Below are 25,662 nucleotides of genomic sequence, written 5' to 3'. Positions count from 1 at the left end.
CATGGGAGAGTGCCAGGGCAGTGAAGGATCAACAAGTCAGAGCCTTCATGCCTTCCACATCATCTCCTTGTTTATCCTCTGCCCTCTACATTTCTGAATTCTAGTTTGAGTACTACCCTTTCTTCTCTAGTTGAAAGCAGCCTGTATTGAGGTATAGGCCCTCAGTCTTTTAAGAAGGGCAGATTCATTACAGCTTTACTCCATGAGTGACATACCACTGGGATTGAGAAGATTGAAGAGGGTCATTAGGCCAGAGGGGAAAAACATCAATGGAACCCCATCCTCATTCCACAACATTCAAGGTGCTGGGCCTCAAACAAGCTGGGAGCAAGGGCAGAGGTGACAGACACTGCCTACCCTTTTACCACCTCATGTGGTCCCCATCATATACCAAGTGGTTTCCTTTTTATAGGCTACAGAAATTCTCTGAGAGTCACATTTCTGGGCTGAGAAATTGCCCTCCATTGGCACATGCTATCAAAGACCAGGTGGTAGAAGGCCAGAGTGGCCCTAGCAGGAAGAGAGCTCAGTAAAAAGCAGCACCTGCTTCTTTCTGCCCTGCTGCTGGAGCCTCATGTTTTCACATGACCCACCTTGGCAGTTTCCCAGGGTGACTATTGCTCACTCCCAATGTACAGTAGAAAAAACTCAAAACTTCCTTCGGAGTCACTTTTGTACCATGGGCTGGGCATTCTCACCTCCATCCTGGTCTGCCTTAGGCCCTTGATTCAAGGCTATGCAAGAGAGCCAACTGCTTTATGACAATGTTGTCTTCTAGTCTACTTAGTAGGGGCTGGAAAAGGACTATGCTAGCCTGGTGGTTGGGTGGTACAAGAAGATTTGACAACTGGAGAGCCCCCTCTAAACTATAGTTGCAACCTATCACTGGGAAGTGACAAGCGTGCTGATAAAAACAGGAGTACCAATCAATTAATATCCAAGTTATTTTTTGAAAAATCCTTCTTTGAGATCCATCCCACAAAGCCCTCCTTCACATGGTTTGGCAAAGTTAAGAGTTTAGAGTACAAGGAATGGAGCACCCTAATGTGGTTAAGCCAGCATGACTAAAGTGTTTTTCTGACTTATTCTATCCTGGCATAGATACTCCCAGGAGCCCCAGCAATAGAAGTTTGGCCCGGATAAGGGACACTCAGTGGGGATTTGGGTGGAAGATGTGCTAGGCCAACTGGACAGGTGTACTACATACAGAAACTAGACAAAAGCATTGAATGGGAAGAGGGTAGAGGCCAAAAAGGACAGACAACTGGCAGACAACTGACAATCTGAATCTGACCTGCTCTAACAGAAGAAAGAGACGGAATGACATTGACCTTTGGGGGAATCACAGGATGAGGGCAAGGTAACCCCACTGGTGGCTGCCGCTTGAGTGGTGCTGCTGCTGAGGAGAGGTTAGGGTTGTTAAATGAGGTCCTTGTGGCATGCAATTGGGATAGCCTGCAGTGCCTCAGTCTCCCTTTGTGTCAAGGTCTTAAGCTTTACAGATAAAGTTTGGACTGTATGTCCTGGAAGATCACCTACCTGTCTGATAGCTTGGGGTGTGAAGTGTGAGAGCGAGAGTGTGTGAGCAGAGTTTGCCTGAACATGAAGAGTCGTGGGTGGGAAATTGGGCCATGCCCCAGGACTTGAGCCATCTCTGGCACAAAAGGAGTTAATGGCAGGGACCGCGCCCCCCGTGTCCGGGCACGCGCAGCGCGCCCCCTCGGTGCGCGGGCACAGCAGCTAGGCTGCCAGAGAGCTGATCTCGGGGATTCGGGTGCCGAGCCCTTGGCCTGGAGGCGATATGGGTGGTCTGTGGCCGGGTTCAGTCGTCCGCAGCCGCCTGGGGAAAAGGTGAGGCCGCCTGCCTGGGTCTCTCATCCTCTAGCTGCCCATACCTTTTTCCCATCCTGTCCCCTCCCAATCCCTGGCTCCTCTACCTTCCTGGCCAGTGGCCCCCATCCTTCTCAACCCCGTGTTCCCCATAGGCACCCCTGACCTCCCAACCCTCCCTCCCTTGCTTTGCTTCTCCTCCACCTCCTCCCTAAATCCTGCATCCCTATCACCCTCCCGCCCATGGTCCCTCTATTTCTACAGTCCAACCTGCATGCTCACCAAAATACCCCTAACCAGGGCCCCCAGCCCCATTTCAGTATTGCATATTGCCAACACCCCCTCCCCTGCAGAGCACTCCCCCATCCCCCTTCCATCATAGCATCTCATAGCCTGGTTCCCTCCCCCACTCTCTGCAGCCCCCCCACCCAATGGAGGCCTTTATTCTATCCTCCCCATTCTAGTGCAACTCCATCCTCCAATACCATTCCAAATCTGCGGAGCCCCCAATACTGCAGTTCCATTCCTACACAATGCCCCTTGCCCAATACCGCTCCAGCCCTCAAAGTCCCCTTAGATGCCATTATCATCCCAGCATTGCTGCCTCCCCTTGCCTGCTCCCAAATTGTAAGTTGGACCAGAATGGAGATCCTTGCCTTGGGAACTCACAGTGGGTCCTAGGGTACAGAGGGCATTTGGGGGTCGGTTGGTTTGTCTAGGTGTTCACAGGGGGAGGGGCTGCAGCGAATAGACTCAAAGGGGGAATTTGGCATTTGGCGCGGAAGGGTTCCTGGAAAGGAAGGCATCCTGAAAGGGTTAATGGAATTTGTGAGGTGGGGGCAGCACCGAGGGGGTTAAGGGGGGGTTTACTGGCGGGGAAGCCATGTGAATGAGCGGTCTGTGCCCCAGAGTTGCCATGGAGACGGTGAATGGGGGGATTGTGTGAACTCAGCTGCGGACTATACCCCCCATATACACACCCACCCACTCCCCTCCTGCCCCACCTCCCTACTCCTACCCCTTCCTTCCCCTTCCCTTCCTCCTCTCCACCAGGGTGCATTCTGGGCAGTCTGGGATCTCCCCCCCTCATACTTTGCTCCCCATTTCCTCTGAGCCCCTATCCCTTTAGTCACTTTACCCACTCTCTCTCTCTCTCTCTCTCTCTCTCTCTCTCTCTCACACACACACACACACACACACACACACACACACACACATTCACATTCCCTTCTTGTGGTGGCCAATTGCCTATTGCCGGTTGTTCCCAATCTCCCTCCCCCACCCCTTCAGCCACTTCTTAAAGGAACAGGCCTGCAATCCTGAAGGCGGGAGAAATGGGGGGAAACTAAATGTGCCTGCAGGGTGTGTATATGTGCTCATGATTGCTTGGGTGTATGTGTGTCCATGTGGGAGTATCTGTATGCTGTATATGCTGTATGCCTGTGTATATGTATTGACTGTGTAACTGTGTCAGAAGGCCTGTGTGTCTGAATGTGTTGCTATTTCTGTTTCTGTCTCCACCTATGTGTCACCATTATGCTGCATATGTCTGGATATTTACCTATGCGGGTATGTGTGAATTTGTTTCAGTAGGTCTCTGTGTGTGTCCGAATGTGTCGCTCTGTGAGGTGCTGGCTGTGTGAAGTGCTCTGTCTTGGAATGTGGGACTATCTGAGGAGAATCTTTGTGGATTTGGAATGTATGTCTCTGCAAATGAATATCGCAGTGTCTATGATCCTGGCTTGGTCTGTCTAACTCCCTCTTTGAGTGTTTGTGAGTTTATTTCATGAGTTTCCGACTGTGTGTCCCCACACTCTGTTGTTTATTTTACACTGGACTAGTATCCACAAGGCCTAGTGTGCTCAGTAGACCAGTTTCTGCCTCCAGTTCTGACGTTTGGTGTGAATGAAGAGCCAGGCAGCAGTAAGGATCAAGGTTTAAGGATTTGGCGGCAGTGGAGGTTGAGGAGAAATGTCAAGGAGGGGGTATGGAAGGGTCTTGTGGCCTTAGGTGAATGACTGTGTGCTCCCTGCACGCCTGGGAGTAAAGGAGGTCTCTCTGTGGGACCCTCTGTCTACCTGCTGATTTTCCTCTCTTATGCCTGGAATGAGATTGGCAACTGTACTAGGACTCAACTTCCAGCTCTCCACTACATCCTCCTCTGACTCCATCTGACCCAGATAAACTCCATTAGCTATGGAGTTGGAGTTGGGGACTGTGAATTTGCAATGGCAACAATCCAACCATCACTCAGTCTGTCCCCTTAGATTTTCCAATCATGGCTAGGCACATAAAATAGTTCTGAAAAGTAGTAGACCACCTGTGAGTCCCTGGAACTCTGGGCATGTAAATCCTCTCCTAACTGTGGGAACATAGGCCAAGCCCAGCAGGACCCCAAAGACCAACTCTGCAGCCCTCACAGACCATCTTGGATGACACATGCTTCCCTCTTTCCACAGGCCTGTCTGGCCCTGAGAGAGTCCTCTTTTCGAAGTGGTGGTGCTTGGACGACCTGCTCTCTACATTGCTGGGCACCTGTAGGTGTCCCTCGAGAGCTCAGTTTTGAGGTTCAAGTCAGTGTGGCCATGAAGGGGCTGCCTATTGGGCTGATGCTGTGACCCTGGAGTCTGCCTTTCCTGCCAGTCCCCCTGCCCGGAACATGTGGCTGCGGCTTGGCCCGCCCTCGCTGTCCCTGAGCCCCACGCCCACAGTTGGCCGGAGCCTGTGCCTCACCCTGTGGTTCCTCAGTTTGGTGCTGAGGGCCAGTACCCAGGCCCCAGCACCCACAGTCAATACTCACTTTGGGAAGCTAAGGGGTGCCCGGGTACCATTGCCCAGTGAGATTCTGGGGCCTGTGGACCAATACCTGGGGGTGCCCTATGCAGCTCCCCCCATCGGCGAGAAACGTTTCCTGCCCCCTGAACCACCCCCATCCTGGTCGGGCATCCGGAACGCCACACACTTTCCCCCAGTGTGCCCCCAGAACATCCATACAGCTGTACCCGAAGTCATGCTACCAGTCTGGTTCACTGCCAACTTGGATATCGTCGCTACTTATATCCAGGAGCCCAACGAAGACTGCCTCTACCTGAATGTCTATGTGCCCACGGAGGATGGTGAGTCCCACAGCCAGGCACTGTGCCCTCCCTGCCTCCTGCCTGCCCTGTTGTGTTTGTGGCTTGCATGTGGTTGTGTGCCCTGCAGCATGCGTCTGTCTGTCTGTGAAAATGCTTCTAACCATCACTCTGCTTGGCCTCCCCCTTCCCTGTTCTTCCCCCAGCATTGTCCAAGCTCCCATGTGTGAGTGACATTGATGCCAGGAGGGGGCTGGCCAGGCCTGAGAACTTTGACAGGTCTAGGTCCAGTGCTGGATGGGGGTACCCTGGGGGAGTATGGGTCACTGCTGGCAGCTGCCCGCGGGAGGATGCTGGCTCCACCAGGCCCCCCTGTTGCCTTTCCACCTGCTTCAAAAGGTGGTAGGTGTGTGTGGCTGGGTGTGCGTGGGGGGTGGGGGGCAAGCCTGGTTGGCAATGCTTAGGTGCCTCCTCTTCCACTAGCTGATGCCTCCTCCCGCGGGGGTCACATTAAGGTAAGTGACAGAAACAAGGAGATGGTGGGACAGGCTCTCTGCCATGTGCCGCTGCAGAGCAGCTCAGCTAATGGGGCCTGGGGGTGGGGGGATGCATGCCCCTGGACAGAGGCCTCCTGTTATTTTTTAGTTTTTTATTCATTTTACAGTAAAGCGGATTTCCAAGGAATGCGCCCGAAAGCCCAACAAGAAAATTTGTAGGAAAGGAGGTAGGTAGCGAGCCGGCGGGGAGGGAGAGAGAGAGAGAGGGAGGGCTACCTGCCCACCTGCCCTTACCCCTGAGGACCCAGCCTTCTTTCAAGTAGCCCAGGTTGAGGGGGCAGTGAGCAGGCATAAGGTTCACCTCCTCCAAGGGCCAGGGCTGCTTGGCAGGGAGGATTCGGTGGCCTAAGGCAGGTTCAGAGCAGAAGCAGCAAGCCCATTGCTTCCAATCCTCCCAGCTCCAAATTCACCCTAAAGAGTATACCAAAGATAGAGCCAGTGGCTCTCTTGGTAACAGCTCAGAAGAAACCAGGCATCTAAGATGGAGCCAGAAGCTCCACCTGCTCCTGTAGCCAGTGCAGCTATAGGACCATCTCCCCAGTGCCCTGCCCTGGGTTGAAAGTCTAGACTCAACTCTTCCCCGCTGAAGCTTAAAAGAAAGATGGGTACACAGATTTAGCAGCTCTTCCCTGACACACACCAACCGGTACCTCACCGCCTCTAGCCAGAGCATATCTGAGAGACCCAGGGTATGGTTATGGCAGAAATTAGGAGTCTCTGGGAACGATAGACTCTAAAGAAAGCAAATTTTAAATTTACCCTTCTGTTGAGAGTAATTTGTTCCCCTGTACAGTAATTTTTCCTGTTCGAATACCACTTTATGTCTTCTGCAAAGGGCTCTCATATTTACCTCATAAAATCCTCCCCACATCTTGGGAAGCAACTAAGGCAGGAATCAGCATCGCAATTTTACAGATGAGGAAACAGGCCCAGGGGAGTGACTTGCTGCTGCTCAAGACCTTATTGCTGGTCTGTGGCAGAGCTGAGACCAAAACCTGGGAGACTCTTGATCATCAGGGCATGTTCTTTCCACTGTAGCACATGGAGGCAACTCCCACCTGGAAATCCCACTTCCCAAACTCTGAAGTAAAAAGGGTCAGACAGATGTGGCTGGGTTGGGCCAACTCAGCTCTGGTAACAGTCTAAAGAACTAGTGGACAATCACAAGCTACAATCATTTGGCAAGCTTGGGGTCTGTTTTCCTTTGATGTCCTAGAGCGGGGTTTCTCAGAGAGGAATCACCAGGATTCCTGGGATGGGATACTCCCTCCTGAATAAGAAGCTCTAGGGACAGAGTTGAGAATCTGATCATTCAAAAGCATGTATATGGAGTGCTTTTGATGTACACTGAACCATGGAGTGAGACATGATGCCCCTGAGGACATGCTTCACCTCTCTTCACACCCAGCCTCATACACAGTAGGAAGCTCACACACTGGGCTTTCATGCAAATGAAGGGTCTCTATGGTTCTGCCTGAGAACACAGGTCTGGGAAGCACAATCCCTGACAGACTCCTAGCTCTGCTGCTAACTCAGACACTAGTCTTTTTATTTTGTTTTGTTTTGCTTTGATTGGCTGTGTTTAGGGGTTCGTTTTGAGACTGAGTCTTGCTATGTAGCTCAAGCTGGGCTTGAACTCACTGTGAGTCTGCTCAGAGGTCAGTCTTTTTTCCTTTAAGAGCTTCCATATCCATGTGGGAAGGCAAGAAAGACCATTCTGTCTTTAACCTTTCATTAACCTATACATGCATTCAGGGAAAGGATTTCAAAGCTGCTCCCCTGAGTTACATAGTGAGGTGAGGTGGGGTAAGGAAGAAATGGCATTACTGTTAACCATCTCAGAAAAATGATCTCCCAGGGATCCAGTAAGAGCCTAAGGCAGGCCAAGCTCATCCTGAGATTTTGGCCAGATTGCTGGGCTGAGCCACCATCAGCATGAATACATGCCAATTGTAATTGTAGACAATGGGCAAGGCCATGTGCTAGATGCTGTTGGGATGTGGAGGGAGTCTAATCACTGTTCTGAAAAAGCTCCTAGCTAAATATTAAAACCCCACTGGATTCCCAAAGTTCATAGGCCAGTCTGGGAAGTGGGCTTCAGACAGGATGGGGGAGGGCATTTGGCTGTTTAGCTATCCCGGGTCTCTTAGCCCTTTGAAATATTTACAAATCTTGCCTCTTTGGGGATATGATGTGCACAGGTGAGATGGGGTGGCCTGCATGGGATCCTGCATGGCACAGTATCTGTGGGTAAGGCCCATGGCAGCAAGGAATTGCTCATCAAGGACCACACTGAAGTAGCAAAGACATCTATGCAAGGGAGGCTGGGATGATACATCAACTCAAGTATGCTCAGCCTCACAGGAGCCACCAGAATGGAAGGGTTTCCTGGGGAGGACCTACCCAAGCCTCTGCTTCCATCAAATTGAAGGCAATTTATGTGTAGGGATGAGTGATTCCATTTGGTGGGCTATCCACCGTGTAGGTGATGATATACATGTGCTATCGAGATTCTGAGGGTAGGACTGGCAGGTGTTAGGTGCCACCAGAAGTTCAGGAAGCCAGAGGCTGTTTCTACTAGAGCTGGGTTCTTGCTCTGGTTGAAAAGCCATTTTATAGTATGAGGGTGGTTCCTGTTTTCATTAATGACTATAAGGAAATCCAGTCACTAGAGTTCAGACTGACAAAAAGAGGGCCGTTTGCTTGCTCCAGGCTGAGGGTATCTGGTTTCATGGATGCAAAAGGCTAAGATGTGGGGTGCCAGCAAAATTACTTCCATTTCTACACACTGACCAGCAATCAGGCAGTAGATTGACTCTCCACAGCCGTTCATTCCAAGATGCATTTCTAGTCTCCTCAGAACAGGATGGCAAACTGTGCCAGCCTACCCCCAGGTCTCTCTGCTCCCTCTGGTCTCTTTTCTCTCCTCTCTTCTCCTTGGCTCCCTTCTATGTTCTACTTCCTCTCATCTATTTCTTCCCTCCCCTTTCTCCTACTCCTGAAAGGTGGCATGATGCAGTGGAAAGACCATAAGTGCTTTGGAGTCAAGCAGACCTGGATTTGATTCTCACCTCTAGCACTTCCTAGCTGTGTGATCTTGAGCAAGTCACTTTACCTCTCCGAACCTCAGTTCCCTATTAGTGAAACAGGAATAAGATAGTGCCTACCTCGTTGGGATATAAGGATCAAACAGTATAGCAGAAGTGTAATGACTGGCACATGGGAAGTATTCAGTATATGGTAGGAATTATTACCATTATCCTTCTTTGTTCTCTCTCTCTCTCTCTCTCTCTCTCTCTCTCTCTCTCTCTCCTCTCCATTCCCTTCTCCTTTTCCCCTTTCCCTCCCTCCCCCTCTGGCTCTCTCTCAGAGCAACATTTGCTGCTCTCAAGACTGGTTCCTGTGGGCAGGAACCCCATTTGCCATTAACCAAAGCAGGGGGCCCCAGTGAACAAGGCCAGAGGGAAAGCTTCATCTCCCATCTTCTCCTGCGGGAACCAGGGTCAGCTGAGGCCCAGCTCAAACCTACCCACTGGACCCTAGGAGCTCAGACTTGGGGTCCCTGGTACACACCTATGCCCTGAGTACATCACCTCAATATCCACAGATGCTGGCAACATCAATCCTCACCTTCTCACCTGTCCCTGCTCTCCAGCTCAGCCTGCCTGTGTTTATACATGCAGTCTGTTCCACCCAGAATGAAGTTTCACCCCAGTGGGCCGCTGGCTCTGTGCCCCAGCCCATCTGCTGCTACCTCCTTCCTAACTTTGAATGGACTTGGTTGGGGACAGGGAGGCGGGGCAGGGAGGTGCAGGGAGGCCAGCACAGCAGAGGCCTGCAACACCATCATCCTGATGAAGGTCTGGGCCTCAGCCCACCCATTCCCTCAGTTCTTGCCATCCCTCCTGCCTGTCCTGGGCCTAGGCCCAGAGCTGGCTTGCTGGGCCACGCTGCAGTCATGCTGTTTTTGAATTCTCTCTCTGTTTTGTTCTCTGTTCTGTGCTGTTGTGTCTCCCCGTGTCTGGTCCCCAGGATCCGGCGCTAAGAAACAGGGCGAGGACTTAGCGGATAATGACGGGGATGAAGATGAAGGTATTTGGGGGCTGCAGGGCGCGGCGGCTGGTGCATGGCACAGAGCCCCTCCCCTTCTCAGTGGGGAGAAGCCCCGTCTGTCTGTCTGTCCGTCCGTTAGTGTGTTTCTGTTCCTGTACAAGGCCGTTGGGCTGTTCCTCCGTCTTTGGCCTCGTTGGCCACTGGGAGTTCCAGGGTAATGGACACAGCTGGCAGGAGCAGGGGACCACAAGCAGAGCCATAGGGAGGCCCTGGCCCCCAACCCTCTCCCATCTTCCACGGTTCATGGGCACCTGCCCATACTGGGCAGCAGGAACTGTGGAGAGCAAGCAGGGCCAGGGAGTGGGGTGCAAGGGAATAGGCACAAAGAAAACTGGATAATGAGGGGATGCCTGGGTTTCACTAAGGAGACCTTTGGGTCTCATGGGAAGCTTGGCTTCTGGAAGATGGGCCCTGCCAGGGCACACCAAGGAGCAAGACAGTGACATCCAAGGCTAGAACCTCCCCAAGCCTTCTCCCCCAGGTAGAAATGGTCACAGGTCAGAGACTGCAGTAGGTTGGGGACAAGACCAGAAAGACTGTGGCCTAACAAGCCAAGCTGAGGCCCAGACACCACAGCCATCAGTAAATGGCCTAAGATTCTTGGGTGGTGATGGGACCAGTCTTCCTCCTTGGAGTAACAGGCTGGTTCATGCTGCAGCAGAGATCATTCCCTTCTCCATCCATGCTCTGGGCTTGCCCTCATTTAGATGCCCCCAAGGGGCCAGACAGCTCAGGGAATCCACCGGCAATGGGCAGGGCTGTGCCAGTGTGGCAGAGAGTGGCCCAGCTCAGACTGACAGGAAACAGGCATGGGTCAGGCCTGGAGCCTTCTCTTGACTGCCCCAGCCCAACATCGTGCTGCCTGGGCTTGGGAAGCAGCCCCTTGATGGCCCCTCAGGCACTGGCCTCAGAGGAGGCTTCTTCTGCATCCTAACTCTGACTGGGCAGGCTGTCTCAGTCTAAGTTCTGCTCCACTCCCACTGTTTCCAGCTAAGTCTGCCCGGGGAGAATGGAGAAAATGGGCATGTGGCTAAGAAACTGTAGCAATAAGGTTCCCCCACCCCATCTCTGCCATTCATCCCCTTTTCCCTACTTTCCTTGTTCTCTCCCCATGCCACCCCTTATCCCCACCCCTCTTGTCTCTGTCTGCACTGGGGGGGGCCAGCTGCTGCCAATGGCCGTTTTTCCATGTAACTGGTCTAGTCCTGGGGGTTTCAGGACTCCCTAGCCCCTGCTCGCCAAAGCTATGTCAGGTCCCAGGACTCCTGGGTGCCCAGGGCAGAGACTCACCTGATGCCGCTAAGGGACCACCAAGCCCTATCTCTTTCTCCTGCTCCCACTCCCAGAGCCCAGCTGTGGCCCACCTAGGCCCAGCTGAACCATGCCCATCCAGCCACCTCAGCTGGGAAGCACTTGAAACTCAAATCTTTAAAAATATCACCCAAGTTCAGCTATCTCTGGCCAATACTTGAACCGTGAGCTTAGCAGCTCCACAAGTCCTGCCCTCAGGGATGGTGGTGGTGTCCTGGCACCTGGAATAGCTTTGCTGCCCACACCCCACCCCTGGGCTGGTGGGGGTGGGGGAAGAAGGGCATCCCACCTAGCCCGTGTCTCACCCCTTCTCCTTGCAGACATCCGGGACAGTGGTGCTAAGCCTGTCATGGTCTACATCCACGGAGGTTCTTACATGGAAGGGACAGGCAACATGATTGATGGCAGCGTCCTTGCGAGTTATGGCAATGTCATCGTCATCACCCTCAACTATCGGGTCGGGGTGCTAGGTATGGTTCTCTTTCAGGTGTCTGGAAGGAAAGCTGGCTTCTCAAGGAGGGAGGAAGGAATGCTGGGAGGTCAGCTCAGGCAGCCTTGATCCTCTAGTTGGTGTTAATGATCATAGTCATAATGTTATTTCATTGCCCCTATCCAAGCGCCACGGGCTTCCTCACATCCCCATCCCTTTCTGGAAACATTTAGATGCCATTGGAAATTCAGCTCAAATTTTGCACCACTTTTTTTGTAAGGGGGAGGGTAAGACAGGGCCTAGTGTGGCCCAGGCTAATCTTGAACTCCTGGTCTTCATGCTTTCACCTCCCAAGTACTGGTATTATAAGCATGGACTTCCATGCATGGCTCAAACTTCACACCTCTTAAGTTTCAAGCCAGGTCTCTGTTACCAGACTTTTGCTTGGCTGAGTTTTGTAGGGCCTATCAATTTTCTAGTGTCTGTCTTTATCCAACCCACCCAGTCCCACAGTTCTAAGCATCCTATGCACACACAGATATTCCTTCTAATTCACTCCATATCTATATACCTTCACACATCCAGCCACCCACCCACCCCCATGCATACAATTACTTCTCACTCCTCAAGACACACGTGAACACAGCTCCAGGTCCACTCCTACACATACATACCCTCACAGAACGAGACCCATACACTCTTTTTCATATACATATCCACATGCCCGCACACTATATGCTCCACATCCACACCCACCAACAAATTTCTCTCACCTTCCATACGTATTCACACAGACTATTATATATTCCATTCCACATCTCTTTTATCCACAGCTATACCATACATACCACACTCCTAGAACCACACTTTCCTCTACCCCTATATTGACACTTATACAAACATCTATATCTTGCACATCCACACCCAAACTCCACATACCTTACATGAACATAAATATATCTTCCACCCACTGCCACATATGCACACACACCCATATCCTCCTGCACATCCCACTTCTGCACCCACTCCATGTACTTCACATCTGCATCTATTTGTTCCTTACTTTCCCTACTAATCACAAACCAATATTCTCTCTTTACATGCATATACTTTCGTACATGTCCATAACACCTATCCCAAAATTCACAAATACTATATACACATCTATAGACCCCTTCCACATTGATAACCATCCCTTCTAGTACACATATATCCCCTCACATATACACACCCCCAAAGATCCCCCCACTCCAAACTTACACAGATGCAGACACATATATACTGTCTTCCACACGTACCCTGCCTATATATACCAGTTACATACACATGTGCTCATTCCTTCACCTCTCAAATATACACACATCCATGTACTTAGAGTTGAAAATATACGCCACATCCTTCTGCCTCTTCTAGCCACATTCATGTTTCCATTCTTTACATTCTTTCCACACATACATTCCTTCACTCTCACCCATTATGTGTACATACTCATATGCATACACACTTATTTCTGAAAGACCCCCCCATATACCCTGCCTACCACATATGTACTATGTGAATGCTTGTTTAGGTGATTTAGGCTGTTCCTCTATCTTATACCCTCTTTGATGACCAGCAGTGCCTATCTGTGGCCAAGGTTTTGAGATAAACATGCCTCGAGATGGTGACAAAGCATATAGGATCTTGCCCCTTTCAGGGTCCACATTCTTGTAGTGCTTTGAAGAGGTCAACTTCTCTCCTGGGGGGTTGTGTCCTCAGAGTTCCAGTGGGGGCCTTAGCTGTCTATAGGGTTTGTGAGCCTGGATGCTGAATCAGCAGTTAGTCTGGTTTCAGAACAGAACCTTGTTTAAACTTGCTATTGGTTACACTGCTTTGTCAGTTCCAGTCCTGGAGGCCCTGGTGCTGTATTTTGCTTCTGGGGCAGGTTGTGTGCACAGAATGGTGGTGTCCTCTTGACTTACCCCTAAATTTATGTGAGATATAAAAACACCTATTTTTGGATTCAATCTGGAAAAATGGTATGCCTGAAAAAATTTTAGTCTGTGTCCCCTTCAGTGGCTCCTGGAACACTGAGTATAGAACATGCAGGGCACCTCTATGACCTCTCCAGGATTTGACGGGCTTTGGATTTCATGATTCTTCCTTGTTCCTCTATCTTTCTGTACTGCCCCAGACACCATGGCGAGACTCTTGTATACCCTTATGTCCTATTCAGAAAAGGGATCTGAGTGTCACAGTACTATGAAGGTGACTCTAAACCCACACACTAGGGCCACACGGTTCTGAAAGTAATAAATGCACAAGTACAGTCACACAGATATGCAGATATGCATACACAGTAGTTGGCAGCCAAAGTAATTTGCTAATTTCTTTCCTTTGACTAAAGGAAAATACTAGATTCAGCTGCTTTTAAGGATTGTAAGCACAAGACTCCATTCTACAAGATGTCTTGGGATGTGCAGTGAATACCAAGAATATGTTCCAATTCTATATTATCAGACCAGCTAGGGACGGAAGAAAAGAAAGTGGAGAAGAAAAGAAGAAGAAATTAAGGAAGTGAATAAAATAAAATGAGGAGGGAAAAGAGACTGAGAGCACCATAAGGAATGAGGCCAAGAGGAGGCAAGAGGCAGTAGTTCTCAGTGGGATACGAGGTCTTCTCAGTATCGGTCAGGAGCTGCAGGCTGTATAGAAGACTACTGGGTGGGAGCATTCTGCATGATGTCCTGATTTGCTGCTTACCTCACATGCCTTCAGCTTCCCTAATCCTTCAGCTTCTCTATGAGATGTTCTTGACCTTTTGAGGGGGGCCTTGGACTCTTCTGAGATTCTAATGAAGGCTATGTGCACACACACAAAGTTTTTTTGTTTTAGAGACCAACTCTCACTGTGTAGCACACACAGGCTGTCCTTGAACTTGAGATCCTCCTGTCTCTACATCCAAGTACTAGGATTATAGGCACAAACCTCCATACCCAGTATTCACATACTTATAAAAAGAACTTCACAGCTCTCCCTGAAGCTCATCCATGAAACTCAGGCTAAGAGTACTGACTTTGCCTGGCATGGTGGTGCACACCTTTAATCTCAGCACTCAGGAGGCAGAGGCAGGGGGGACTCTGTGAGGTCAAGATAAACCCGGGCTAAATAGTGAGATTCAAGCCAATTTTAATCTCAGCACTCAGGAGGCAGAGGCAGGCGGATCTCTGTGAGTTCAAGATAAGCCTGGTCTACATAGTGAGTTCCAAGCCAGTTGTGGCTAGAGGGAGACCCTGTCTCCAAAAGACAAAAAAGAGCACCACCTGTAAAACCTCTCATTTGGATAATCAGAAAAGTGCATCTGGAGGGTGGTCACGAATATTATTCTTTGAACTTAAGCAATTCATGATCCAAATAGTATTACTCCACACTCAGAAGGAGTTATAAACTGAGATTTGATCAAAAGTTCTCCACCACTTCCTATGTACCCTTCAGTTCCTGTTCTGGAACACAAATATTATCAATAAGCCACTGATTGCATTCTGGGTACATACAAGATGTTTTTGGTTCTTGGCACTAGATACAGAACATGGGTTTGTCCCTGATGCCTGGGGAGTTTGCTGTGTAGCTGAGGCTCTGTTGTTTTGTTTTCCAAAGCATCCAAAAACAGGTGGCTAGTTTTAAACCCCAGTTACAAGTATTCAGTTGCCTTCCCTCCATAAGCATCTCCTGAATACAGAGTGCAGCCAGTCAATGTAAGGAGCTTTTCTAGACATCTAGGCTGGTCCGTGTATGTTGAGACTATCACAGGCTAGTTTGTGGATCCCACACAAATCAGAGGAGTAGCTATTATTTAAGAAACTCCCACTGGGCATAGGGACAGCAAAAGAAAAGGACTCTAGCAGGATACTGAATGTAGATGTACATGGAGCTGAAGAAGAAGTGACTTGCCAAGTTTTACTCTGGGTTCCAGAATTAACTTAATTCTACATCCTTGCTCAGGTGTCCTCCAGGCAAACTGAAAGTGTAATGAATGTCAAGCCTAGAGTGACACAAATGTCTGGTTTGCATACAGTCTGTCAGGTTCCCCCATCTTCTGTTGGAAAGCAGCTTACCACAGAATGCAGTATAAAGTTAGGTCCAAGGAGACTACCTCAGGTCTATTTTGACAGTTTGTGGAGTTGGATATTTGATCCTTTATTCTCACATGGCTTCTGGGAATGGCCAAGATCCTAGGGAGCTGTCAATGAATGGCTGCTCTCCTAGATTGTGAGGTTTTGGTCAGTCATGATCACCCCATCACTTCCTGAGCCCATTGGGTATATAGTACTTGAGGCAGGACTCTTCTTGTAGTAGAATCAATGGCATGACACCATCCATATACTTCACACCTTGCTTATCTGGAAGCTCCTGTGGTAGGACAGCGCAAAGGTATGATCAAACCTTCCACCCAACCTTTCCAGGCTCCTGTTCCTAATCTAGGAGATCAGCCATGTTGGTGAAATCTACCCTATATCTTCTACTCTAGATCAGCAGATCTCTCTCTTCTCTCTCTCTCTCCCTCTCTCTCTCTCCATCTCTCCTCCCCCCCGTCTCTCCCCAGGATTTTGTTATATAGCTCAAAGTAGCCTTGAGCTCACTCTATCCAGGTTGGCCTTAAACTGGAAACTCTTCTGCATCTGTCTTCTGAGTGCTATGCTTGCAGATGTACATCACCATGCTCAACTAGGACAAACATCTTAACGCTGATGCCTTGACAAAGACTGAAGTCGAGTCTGGCATTGTCTAAGTGAGAGAAAAGGAAAAAGGAATATAGGGGAAGGAGAGATGAGAGAAGGAAGTCTCACGGAAAATTTTGCCAGAGGATCTCAAGGCTTGGGCAGCTGAGTTGGGTCTTGATCAGCATAGTTTTCAAAACTTGCAGGAATGGCTTTCATTTCTGAATAGGCCCCCTAAAGGAGAAGCTGGTTCCCCATCTGAAGAAATAAGGTTTCCTTCATTCATCTTCACTCAGGCTTTTTCTAATCCCTTCTCCTTTCCTCATCTGGAACCTGAGGCTAAAACACTTGTGCCAAGGGGCTGGGAGGAATAAGTAATTACTTTACATACTCAGTTGTACCAAAGGTAAATTACTAACACACTTGAAGAGGTGAGATGAGTTCTTTTGCAGAAGCTAGGTACTTTAGACAGTGATGAGGTTTTGTGCCTGCTTGAGTCTATTTGAATCAAGCTTCTGCCTGCAGACTGCCAGGATGGCCAGCCAGATCTCTGTGAGCTGTGGGCTTCTCCAACAATGCTTCACACCAAGTTGATTCCAGGTGCTGTGAATGGGCTTTTAACTGTGGAGTCAAAGAATACTGATCCAAGTTTGGGTTTCCAGTGTGTAGGAGCACAGCCATTACACCCACGTAGAGAGGACCCTTCCAGAAGCCGAGGGAAGGAGAAGATAGATGGAGCCTTCCAAGGAACCTTAGAGATCAAGGAAGACATGAAATGAGGCAGCAGGATCAGTCCAAAATGGAAGCATGGTGGGGGGGGCAGGATATAGGACATCTCTGTGGGATAGCCAGCAGGTGGGCGGGAAGGTAGTCTCCATGGTAACAAGTCTCCACGGCAGCAAATCCCAGCAGGTGGGTGGGAAGGTAGTCTCCATGGTGACATGTAGTCTCCTCAGCAGCAAATCCCAGTGGGTGGGCGGGAAGACCTGTTTCTGTGGTAACGCAGTGCAGTGGCTTCCTCATTTCTCCACCAGATGAAAAAGATGGTCTGACCCAGGGGCTTCTCAACTTTAGCATGTGTCAGCATCACCTGGAGAGCTTGTTAACACAAATTGCTGGGCTCCACCCCTAGAGTTTTTGATGTCTTAGGTGTTGGAGGAAGGGACCTGCCCCGAGAGTGAAGAGAAGGGGGCCGTCTAAGGCCCTCGAAAGAAGTGGAGATGGACAGATTTGCAGGGGAAGGGCAAGGAGAGCTTAGGGATTGCCTCCTTCAGGCTCTTCACTTCAGAGAGGGAAGGAAGGGGGAAAATGTAGCTGTAGATTTACCACATGCTTGGCTTATGCTCATTTTAGCCTTGTTACAACTGTCTGAGGTATTTTTATCCCCACTTTACAGAAAAGGAAACTATGGCCCCTAGATTTTTAACTTGCCCAAGGTCACATGGCTAAGATGCGATATAGATCCTGGATTTAACCAAGGACCGTCTGACTCCAGGGTCCCTGCTTTCTCTACTGTGTCTTGCCTGATATTAGGATCACATCCCTGGATAGTATGGGCAGAGAATGCTGGGTTCTGGCCATTTACAGATCCTGCATTTTAACTCTCCCACTTAGACGATGTAGCCACTTCAAATGGTCTGTCCCCTCCTTCCAAACTGGATCATGAGAGGGAGGCAGAGGTTCACCCTATATATTGATGATGCTGGGCTTTACAGAAAGGAGCAGTAAAATAGGAGTAGTTCACATTAGAATTAGTGAGATTGGAAGAGCTTCATGGCTACATGCTCATCCTCTGTGTGACACCTCCCCAGACTCATTAGTGCCATCATAAACCAAATTCTCCATCCCTCTGCCTTCATTATCCTCATGCTCTTTGTTGAATCTAGGTTTCCTGAGCACTGGGGATCAGGCTGCCAAGGGCAACTATGGGCTCCTTGACCAAATCCAGGCCCTCCGCTGGGTGAGCGAGAATATTGCCTTCTTTGGAGGAGATCCCCGTCGTATCACTGTCTTTGGCTCAGGCATCGGTGCATCCTGTGTCAGCCTCCTCACACTATCACATCATTCTGAGGGTGAGTAGCTCTTGGGGACCAACACAGAGTAACTCATTGCTGGCTGTGCGCCTCCAGGCCTTCCAGGCTCCAGAATGTCTGGCTCCATTCCCAGGAGCACCCAGGGGAATCATCTAGCCCTCTTCCACCAGCTCCTTGTCCCTTCGGGTGGGAGGTTTGGGGAAGGGAAATGTTTCTGTGGGGGAAGAAGTACATCTCCTCATGTGAGAGAATCCCCATTTACACCCTGAGAAAGATGCTCATCTCACATGGGCATCTTATTTGGGAGAGTAGGAGTGAAACGCCTCTCTCCGAAAGGACAATAGTTCTTTTCAGGCAGGGAGAGATCTTTCAGTATGGGAAGGGCATGTTACTTCAGAGTCAACATCTAAGGTGGAAATTCATTTCTAGGTGTAAAAAACACTCATTGTCTGCCTTTCTCAAAAAAAAAAAACAAGTCTGTACAAGAGGAGAAATGGTCTTGAGTGGGAGGTAGGTCTCAAGTGAGACTCCCTGGTGGGCTGCTTCTGAGGGAAATGGACTACTGTCAGACTGCAGACTCCTCCTGGGCTGGACAACTCACTGAAGGGATGCCCATTTTTAGCCTCTTTCTGGTGGGGGTCCCTTTGCCAGCGACCTTTCTAGGGGGGGTGAATAGGCCCTATTTTGGAAGGCAAGGGAATGTTCTCTCTACACCTAGGCTATTGAGAACACTCTATCTCTGAGAGGCAAAGCTGAGCTTCTTATGAAGAAAGATTGTCCTTGAAATAAGTGCCCTTCTCTTAAGTGAGGAAATCCATGAGAGAGAACACATTTTTATAGCCGAAACTGACCCCATGAGTTAGTAATATTCTCACTGGAAGACTTGACTTTTTTTTTGAAGAAGGCTTGTCTCAGAGAGGGGGGTGTCACCTTCACTGACCTAAAAGTTTTGTCTTTGTGCCTTCTAGTAACTGGTGAGTGAGGACTTGCATCTCTGTAGAAAGGGAATGGGAAGCCAGGCATGGTAGTAGCAATCTCAGCATCTGGAAGGCTGAGGCAGAACTGCCACAAGTTTGAGGCCAGCTAGGGCTCCTAGTAAGACTGTCTCAAAAAAAACAGAAAAGAGAGAGACAGAGACAAGACAGAGACAAAATGAATGAATGAATGAATGAATGAATGAAGGGAAGGGCCTGAGTTACATCCCCAGAACCTCCAGGAGAAGTATCTATTTCTAGGAGACAGTAGTGCAAACAAAAATTCTCATTATTCTCATTTTTCCCCCAAAGGAGGAGGGTGAAATAACTGGCTGTGAGGCTTACCTGTCTGTAGAGAGGTCCAGTACCTCTTCTGTTTTGGGGCTCATTCCCAGGAGGAGAGGGCCTTCCTGGAATCATGTTCTGCTATGTATCTTAGGGAGGGCTAACTCTGGAAGCCTGTCTTCTTTAAAGATTTGTTCTCTCTGGGTAGAAGTGTGGCTCAGTGACAAAGCACTTACCTAGTATGCATAAGGCTCTGGGTTCTATCCCCAGCAATTCAGAAACACCAAGATTTGTTCTCTGTGCTTTTCTATACTTGTCTCATGGAGAATAATCTGGAAAATGGCTTTCCTCCTCTCTCTCTTAAGAAGTAATCTACATTTCTTTTCCTCTCATTCTGCCCATGCAAAGTGTCTTTCCATTGGAGCAATGGACTTGTGTACCTGAGAGCCAAATTTGCCCTTAGGCATACTGGGGCCAGGGATAGAATGATAGTTCTTTCTTCTGAGAGGTGGAAGAATCCTCTTCTTTTTGAGTTTGGGGGATGGGGTCTCTCTAGCTCTGGGAAATCTGGATGTGATACATCAATAGCTTCAGCAAAAGGGGATCTGTGCAGAGTCCACATTGCCAGGCCACGTGCCGGGAGACTCTCAGACCCCAGGGCCTTTGCTCTTGGTATCCTTCCCCAAACTCCCAGAATGTGAGGCTCTCTCCTGCCTGCATTTCTCATCTCTCATGAAAAAGACCCCTTTGTAGTGTAAGCACCAGCTCCCTGGTGGTGCGTTGGCACAGAGCTGGGCCCAGCTGCGCAGGAAGCAAGAGGGAGAGACAAGGAGTGATAAAGACAGGGAGCATAAGGAGGCCCATGTCTGGGACTCAAGGGGTTAATTCTCCCTAGTGTTTCCTTAACCCCCAAGTTACCAACCCCTGCAGCAAGACTGTGAAGCATGGGGGAACTAGGGAGGGAAGCAATCAAAGGAGGGGCTCAGCAACCACCCTCTGGTCCTACCCTGTCATCCCCCACCAAAGGATTCACTCCATCTTTTGGAGGAATGGTCTCAGTGACAAAGGATAAGGTGTTATATGGCCATGTGTGACATGACAGCTCTGACCCAGTGCCACCTATCTTCTGTAGGGCTTTTCCAGAGAGCCATCATCCAAAGTGGCTCTGCTCTGTCCAGCTGGGCTGTGAACTACCAACCAGTGAAGTATACCAGCTTGCTGGCAGACAAAGTGGGCTGTAACGTGCTGGACACCGTGGATATGGTCGATTGTCTTCGGCAAAAGAGCGCCAAGGAGCTGGTAGAACAGGACATTCAGCCAGCCCGCTACCATGTAGCCTTTGGTCCTGTGATTGATGGTGATGTCATTCCTGATGACCCTGAGATCCTTATGGAACAGGGAGAATTCCTCAATTATGATATCATGCTAGGGGTCAACCAGGGTGAGGGTCTCAAGTTTGTGGAAGGGGTAGTGGACCCTGAGGATGGTGTCTCTGGCACTGACTTTGATTACTCTGTCTCCAACTTTGTGGACAATCTGTATGGCTATCCTGAGGGTAAAGACACCCTGAGGGAGACCATCAAGTTCATGTACACAGACTGGGCAGACCGTGACAACCCTGAGACCCGCCGTAAAACACTGGTGGCACTCTTCACTGACCACCAGTGGGTGGAGCCTTCGGTAGTGACAGCTGATCTGCACGCCCGCTATGGCTCACCTACCTACTTCTATGCCTTCTACCATCACTGCCAGAGCCTCATGAAGCCCGCTTGGTCAGATGCAGCTCATGGGGATGAAGTGCCCTATGTTTTTGGTGTCCCTATGGTAGGTCCCACTGACCTTTTCCCCTGCAACTTCTCCAAGAATGATGTTATGCTCAGTGCTGTTGTTATGACCTATTGGACCAACTTTGCCAAGACCGGGTAAGGAGAAAGTGGGGTGTCTTCTTTTTTGGGACCCCAGCATGCCCTCCCTTTTGCTCCTCTATCTAACCTCCTCCATCATCTCCCTTCCTGTGCAACTCTCTAAATCTTACTTGTTAATACCTTCAGTCCCCTTCTTATGACTCCATGTCAAGGTTCTGTGCTACTTTCCTTCCTTCAGTTTTTGTTTTTGAAGGAAATGGAGTTGTAGCCAGTGGTAGAGCTCTTGCTTAGCCTACCCCAGGCCCTGGTGCCTTCCCACAAAAGGAAAATTATGTTGAGGCTTAGAACTCTGTTAGCATCAGAATTGATCAGAAAGGAGTTAGGGCAGAACTGTGGGTTTCAAGGTTAGCTGATCAGAGTCCATGTGAAAGGGGAAGAAAAGTTATTTGGAAAGAGTCTTCAGAGGGCTCTTGGTAAAACTAACTGGGCAGCTGAAAAGACTGATACTCAGTTGCATGTGAGGAGACAAAGCATCTCCACAGTTGAATGGCTGCAGATGAGCACTGGGAAAAGCCAGACACTTCCATGCTGCCTGCCAAGGGAACTAGGAATTCAAGCCCTGAGGAAGAAGTGGGTGTGGAAGGGGGCAGGACCCTGAAAAAGATGGAAATGGAGGGCTATTTTAGACAAGGGAAGGCCTCTTCCACAGGGGCTGGGGGTGAGAGGAAGGAGGCTGGGCCTTTTCTTTATCCAGGTAGTGTGGTGACCCCAGATTTCACTGTGGTATTTCAGGGATCCCAACAAGCCGGTACCCCAGGACACCAAGTTCATTCACACCAAAGCCAACCGCTTTGAGGAAGTGGCCTGGTCTAAATACAATCCCCGGGACCAGCTCTACCTTCACATCGGGCTGAAACCAAGGGTCCGTGATCATTACCGAGCCACCAAGGTGGCCTTTTGGAAACACCTGGTGCCCCACCTGTACAACCTGCATGACATGTTCCACTATACATCCACGACCACCAAAGTGCCGCCCCCGGACACCACCCACAGCTCCCACATCACCCGCAGGCCTAATGGCAAGGCATGGAGCACCAAGCGGCCAGCCATCTCACCTGCCTACAGCAATGAGAATGCCCCTGGGTCCTGGAACAGGGACCAGGACGCAGGGCCGCTCCTGGTCGAGAACCCTCGAGACTACTCCACTGAATTGAGTGTCACCATCGCCGTGGGGGCCTCCCTCCTGTTTCTCAATGTGCTGGCCTTTGCTGCCCTCTACTACCGTAAGGACAAACGGCGCCAGGAGCCCTTGAGGCAGCCTAGCCCTCAGAGGGGAACTGGTGCCCCAGAATTGGGAACTGCTCCGGAGGAGGAGCTGGCAGCATTACAGCTGGGCCCCACTCACCATGAGTGTGAGGCTGGTCCCCCCCATGACACACTGCGCCTCACTACATTGCCTGATTACACTCTGACCCTGCGACGCTCCCCTGATGACATCCCACTCATGACTCCCAATACCATTACTATGATCCCCAACTCCCTTGTCGGGCTACAAACATTGCACCCCTATAACACCTTTGCCGCAGGGTTCAACAGTACTGGGCTGCCCCACTCACACTCTACTACCCGTGTATAGCTCTAGCCCAGAGCACAGCCCATCTCCCAGTTCCTTCCCTCCCAGACCCACAAACACACATGCACACACAAACACATATATGTACACGCACGCACCCACACCTTACAGCAGACCCATCTGCACAAACACAGACAGATGTGGACATGCACCCGCATGTACAAAAACACAAATCCAGAAGTGAACCTGAACAGACCCTTCAAGTGGGGACACATATGAGTCCTTGGTACCAAGGACCCATGGAACAGCAGCTGGAACCAGCTCCCTGAGCCCGACCACAGACACTCCTGGGGGCCCTGGAAGCTACAGCCAGACACCCCCTTGGTGCTTGCCTTCGGCCTCTCTCGGAACTGCACCACTGACCACCTGCAGACTCGGGAGCTTTAAAGAGCGGGATAGCTCTTCCTCCCCAAGACTTGGTCTTTTTTTCTGGGTCTTGTTTTTGTTGATTTTTTAAATAATATTTGGAACCAATGCTTTTCCAACCACTTGAGTGCTAAGCAGCTCTGGAAGGGAGGACCCCAGCTCAGGACTCTCTGGTTCTGGGGCTCCCAGTATTCACATAATCAGACCAAGGAAAAGGACCCCCAAGAAAGAAACAGATTGGAACAAGACTATGGGGTGAAAGGAGGAAGAGGCTAGCAATGGATGGGGATGGAGGGCCATCGAGGATAGGTCACCAAATGGCTCTGTGTTTCCATGGAGGACTGCAGAGCCTCGAAGTGGTCTGCTTCTCCAACAGCCAGTAGCATAAGCCTGGCTAGACTAGGGGAGCCTAGGTTTGGTGAACAAAGTACTGTGGAGACCGTGTCCTTGGTGAGCCCGCTGGTATATAATCTGGGTTCTGCCTCTGCCCTTGGGGAAATGATATCAGAAATTTGCCCCATTTTCTTTACAGTCTCTTTGTGTCTGTCATTTCTCTTTCAAAACAGCGGGTTGTTTTTTTTTGTTGTTGTTGGTGGTGGTGGTGGTGGTTTTTTGTTTTTTGGGTTTTTTTTTTTTTTTTTTTTTTTTTTTTTTTTTGTCTTTTTTTTTTTTTTTTAAAGAAAAGTTCTTAAAACACTAACGGAAACCCATGGAGTTTGTCCTTTGTAAAAATTTTAAACACAGTGTCTTGATATAAAAATAAAAAATCCAGTTAGCATTCCCAATCTGCCTCCCTTGCACAGGCCTTGTCCCAACAGCCCCTGGAGCCAGGCGCCTGCACAGGCTGGAAGCTCAATCCTCCAGCAGCCTGAGGCCTCCTGCCTTGCAGCTCTGCATGTCTGGGCTGCGCTCTGCCCAGCCCCCTGGGCCCCCTGCACAAGGCCTCTCTGATCCTAATCACGTTGCTGTCCCATCCCCCTGCCTTCCAGTGCTCTGGGTTCCTGCAGCTGAAACCTCTCATCACCTCCTGCCTCCTAATGAAACAGAAAAAAAAAAAAAATCCTTCCTCTTCTGCTACCAGGCCACCACCATGGCTACCACTACCACAGCCATCATCCTACCTTCATCTTGGGATGGGGCTTGGGGGGAAGCTTGACCTTTGACTTGCTGACATTCTCTCTCCTTTAGAAATGTAGTGTGTATGGGGCAACCCCGCCTGTGGCCTCCTCTGCCTCTGATGACCGACAACAGGTCCCCTCTCCTTCCCCAGAAATGGGGGTTTCCTTTTCTGTGAATCAGAATTGCAGAAGTCCTTGGAGCCCTGGGAGCAATTTCTCTCCAGGACTGTCACCAGAGGCTCTCTGACAACTATAGGGAATGGATTTAAGTTGGGGGGAGGGCTCCTTGGGGTTAGAATTGTGGGGTTTCCTATTATCCTCTGTAACTTGAAGGACTGAACTTGAAGTCTGCTCATCAAGTGTGACAGTTGGGCAGGGTTGCCGCTACCTCAGAAGCCAGGAATAGAATTCTTCAAAGTGACCTGCACAAAATGAGGGAGATGAGCCATCATACAGACAGCAGGATGATGTTCAAACCGGATGAGTGCAAGTCAGTATGTACGAAGATCAAAACCCAGAACTACAACACTAATGTAGTGCCTAGGACAAGAGCAACGGGCAATGGTTGGCTCAACACAGGAACAGTTAAAAGAATGGCTGGGAGAGGAGGTGCGTGTTAAGTGAGTTCGTGATTGGAGAATAGACTTTTGCCCTCCTTTCTCCTTCCTTTATTTCCTTTCTTCTTTCTGAAATAAATGCGGAAACTAACACATATAAAAACAAAAACATTGGGGAGGAGCTGGGAAATAACCAGGGAGTGTGAGAGCTAGAAGTTGCCCCAGAGGCAGGTATCTAGTCCAATACACTTACTTTATAGCTAGAGACATGGGCTCTCCTAGCCCATCACACCAGTTAAAAACAAACCTAGAGCCAGCATGGTGCTGCACACCTGTAATCCCAGCACCTGGGAGGGGCAGCAGGAGAAGGATCAGGAGTTCAAAGTAAGCCTTAGCTACATAGTGAGTTTGAAGCCAGCCTAGACGACATGGGCCCTGTCTTTTCTCCAAAGATTTAGTTTATTTTTAATTATGTGTGCTTGTATATGTCTGAGTGTGGACATGTGCACATGAGTGCAGGTCCTGCAGAGGCCAGAAGGAATGGGATCCCCCAGAGCTAGAGATACAGGTTGTGTGAGCCACCTGATGTGGATGCTGGAAACCAAACTTGGGTCCTCTGCAAGAGCAATATGTGCTCTTAACCACTGAGCCATCTCTACAGCCCCCTGTCCTTTTCTGTTGTTAGTGTGTGTGTGTGTGTGTGCGTGTGTGTGTGTGTGTGTGTGTATGCCACATGCATGCAGGTGCCCAAAGGGGCCAGATCCCCCTGGAGCTGGAGTTGCAGGTGGTTGTGAGCCAAACTCCGGTCCTTTGCAAAAG

The 25,662-nt window shown here is 49.8% G+C and overlaps 1 protein-coding gene across 3 annotated transcripts; it reads left to right on the top strand.

Moving 5' to 3' along the window:
* Positions 1 to 1,729: 1,729 nt before the first annotated feature.
* Nlgn3 (neuroligin 3) lies at positions 1,730 to 23,777 on the top strand. 3 transcript variants are annotated; one of them, XM_008855588.3, is made up of 8 exons: positions 1,777 to 1,851; positions 4,290 to 4,946; positions 5,569 to 5,628; positions 9,494 to 9,553; positions 11,206 to 11,355; positions 17,899 to 18,084; positions 20,437 to 21,226; positions 21,962 to 23,777. In XM_008855588.3, exons 2-8 carry the CDS (start codon positions 4,490 to 4,492, stop codon positions 22,803 to 22,805), a joined length of 2,547 nt encoding a protein of 848 aa, XP_008853810.1. In that variant the 5' UTR covers positions 1,777 to 1,851; positions 4,290 to 4,489; the 3' UTR covers positions 22,806 to 23,777. The 3 variants fall into 3 exon arrangements, with proteins under 3 accessions (XP_008853812.1, XP_008853810.1, XP_029413307.1); XM_029557447.1 differs by lacking the exon at positions 5,569 to 5,628; XM_008855590.3 differs by lacking the exons at positions 5,569 to 5,628; positions 9,494 to 9,553 and having other exon boundaries at positions 1,730 to 1,851.
* Positions 23,778 to 25,662: the final 1,885 nt, after the last annotated feature.

The sequence above is a fragment of the Nannospalax galili genome, unplaced genomic scaffold (genome assembly GCF_000622305.1).
Source record: "Nannospalax galili isolate Female #2095 unplaced genomic scaffold, S.galili_v1.0 scaffold747, whole genome shotgun sequence".
Classification (NCBI taxonomy): Eukaryota; Metazoa; Chordata; class Mammalia; order Rodentia; family Spalacidae; genus Nannospalax; species Nannospalax galili.
This window is presented reverse-complemented; position numbering and strand designations above follow the sequence as displayed.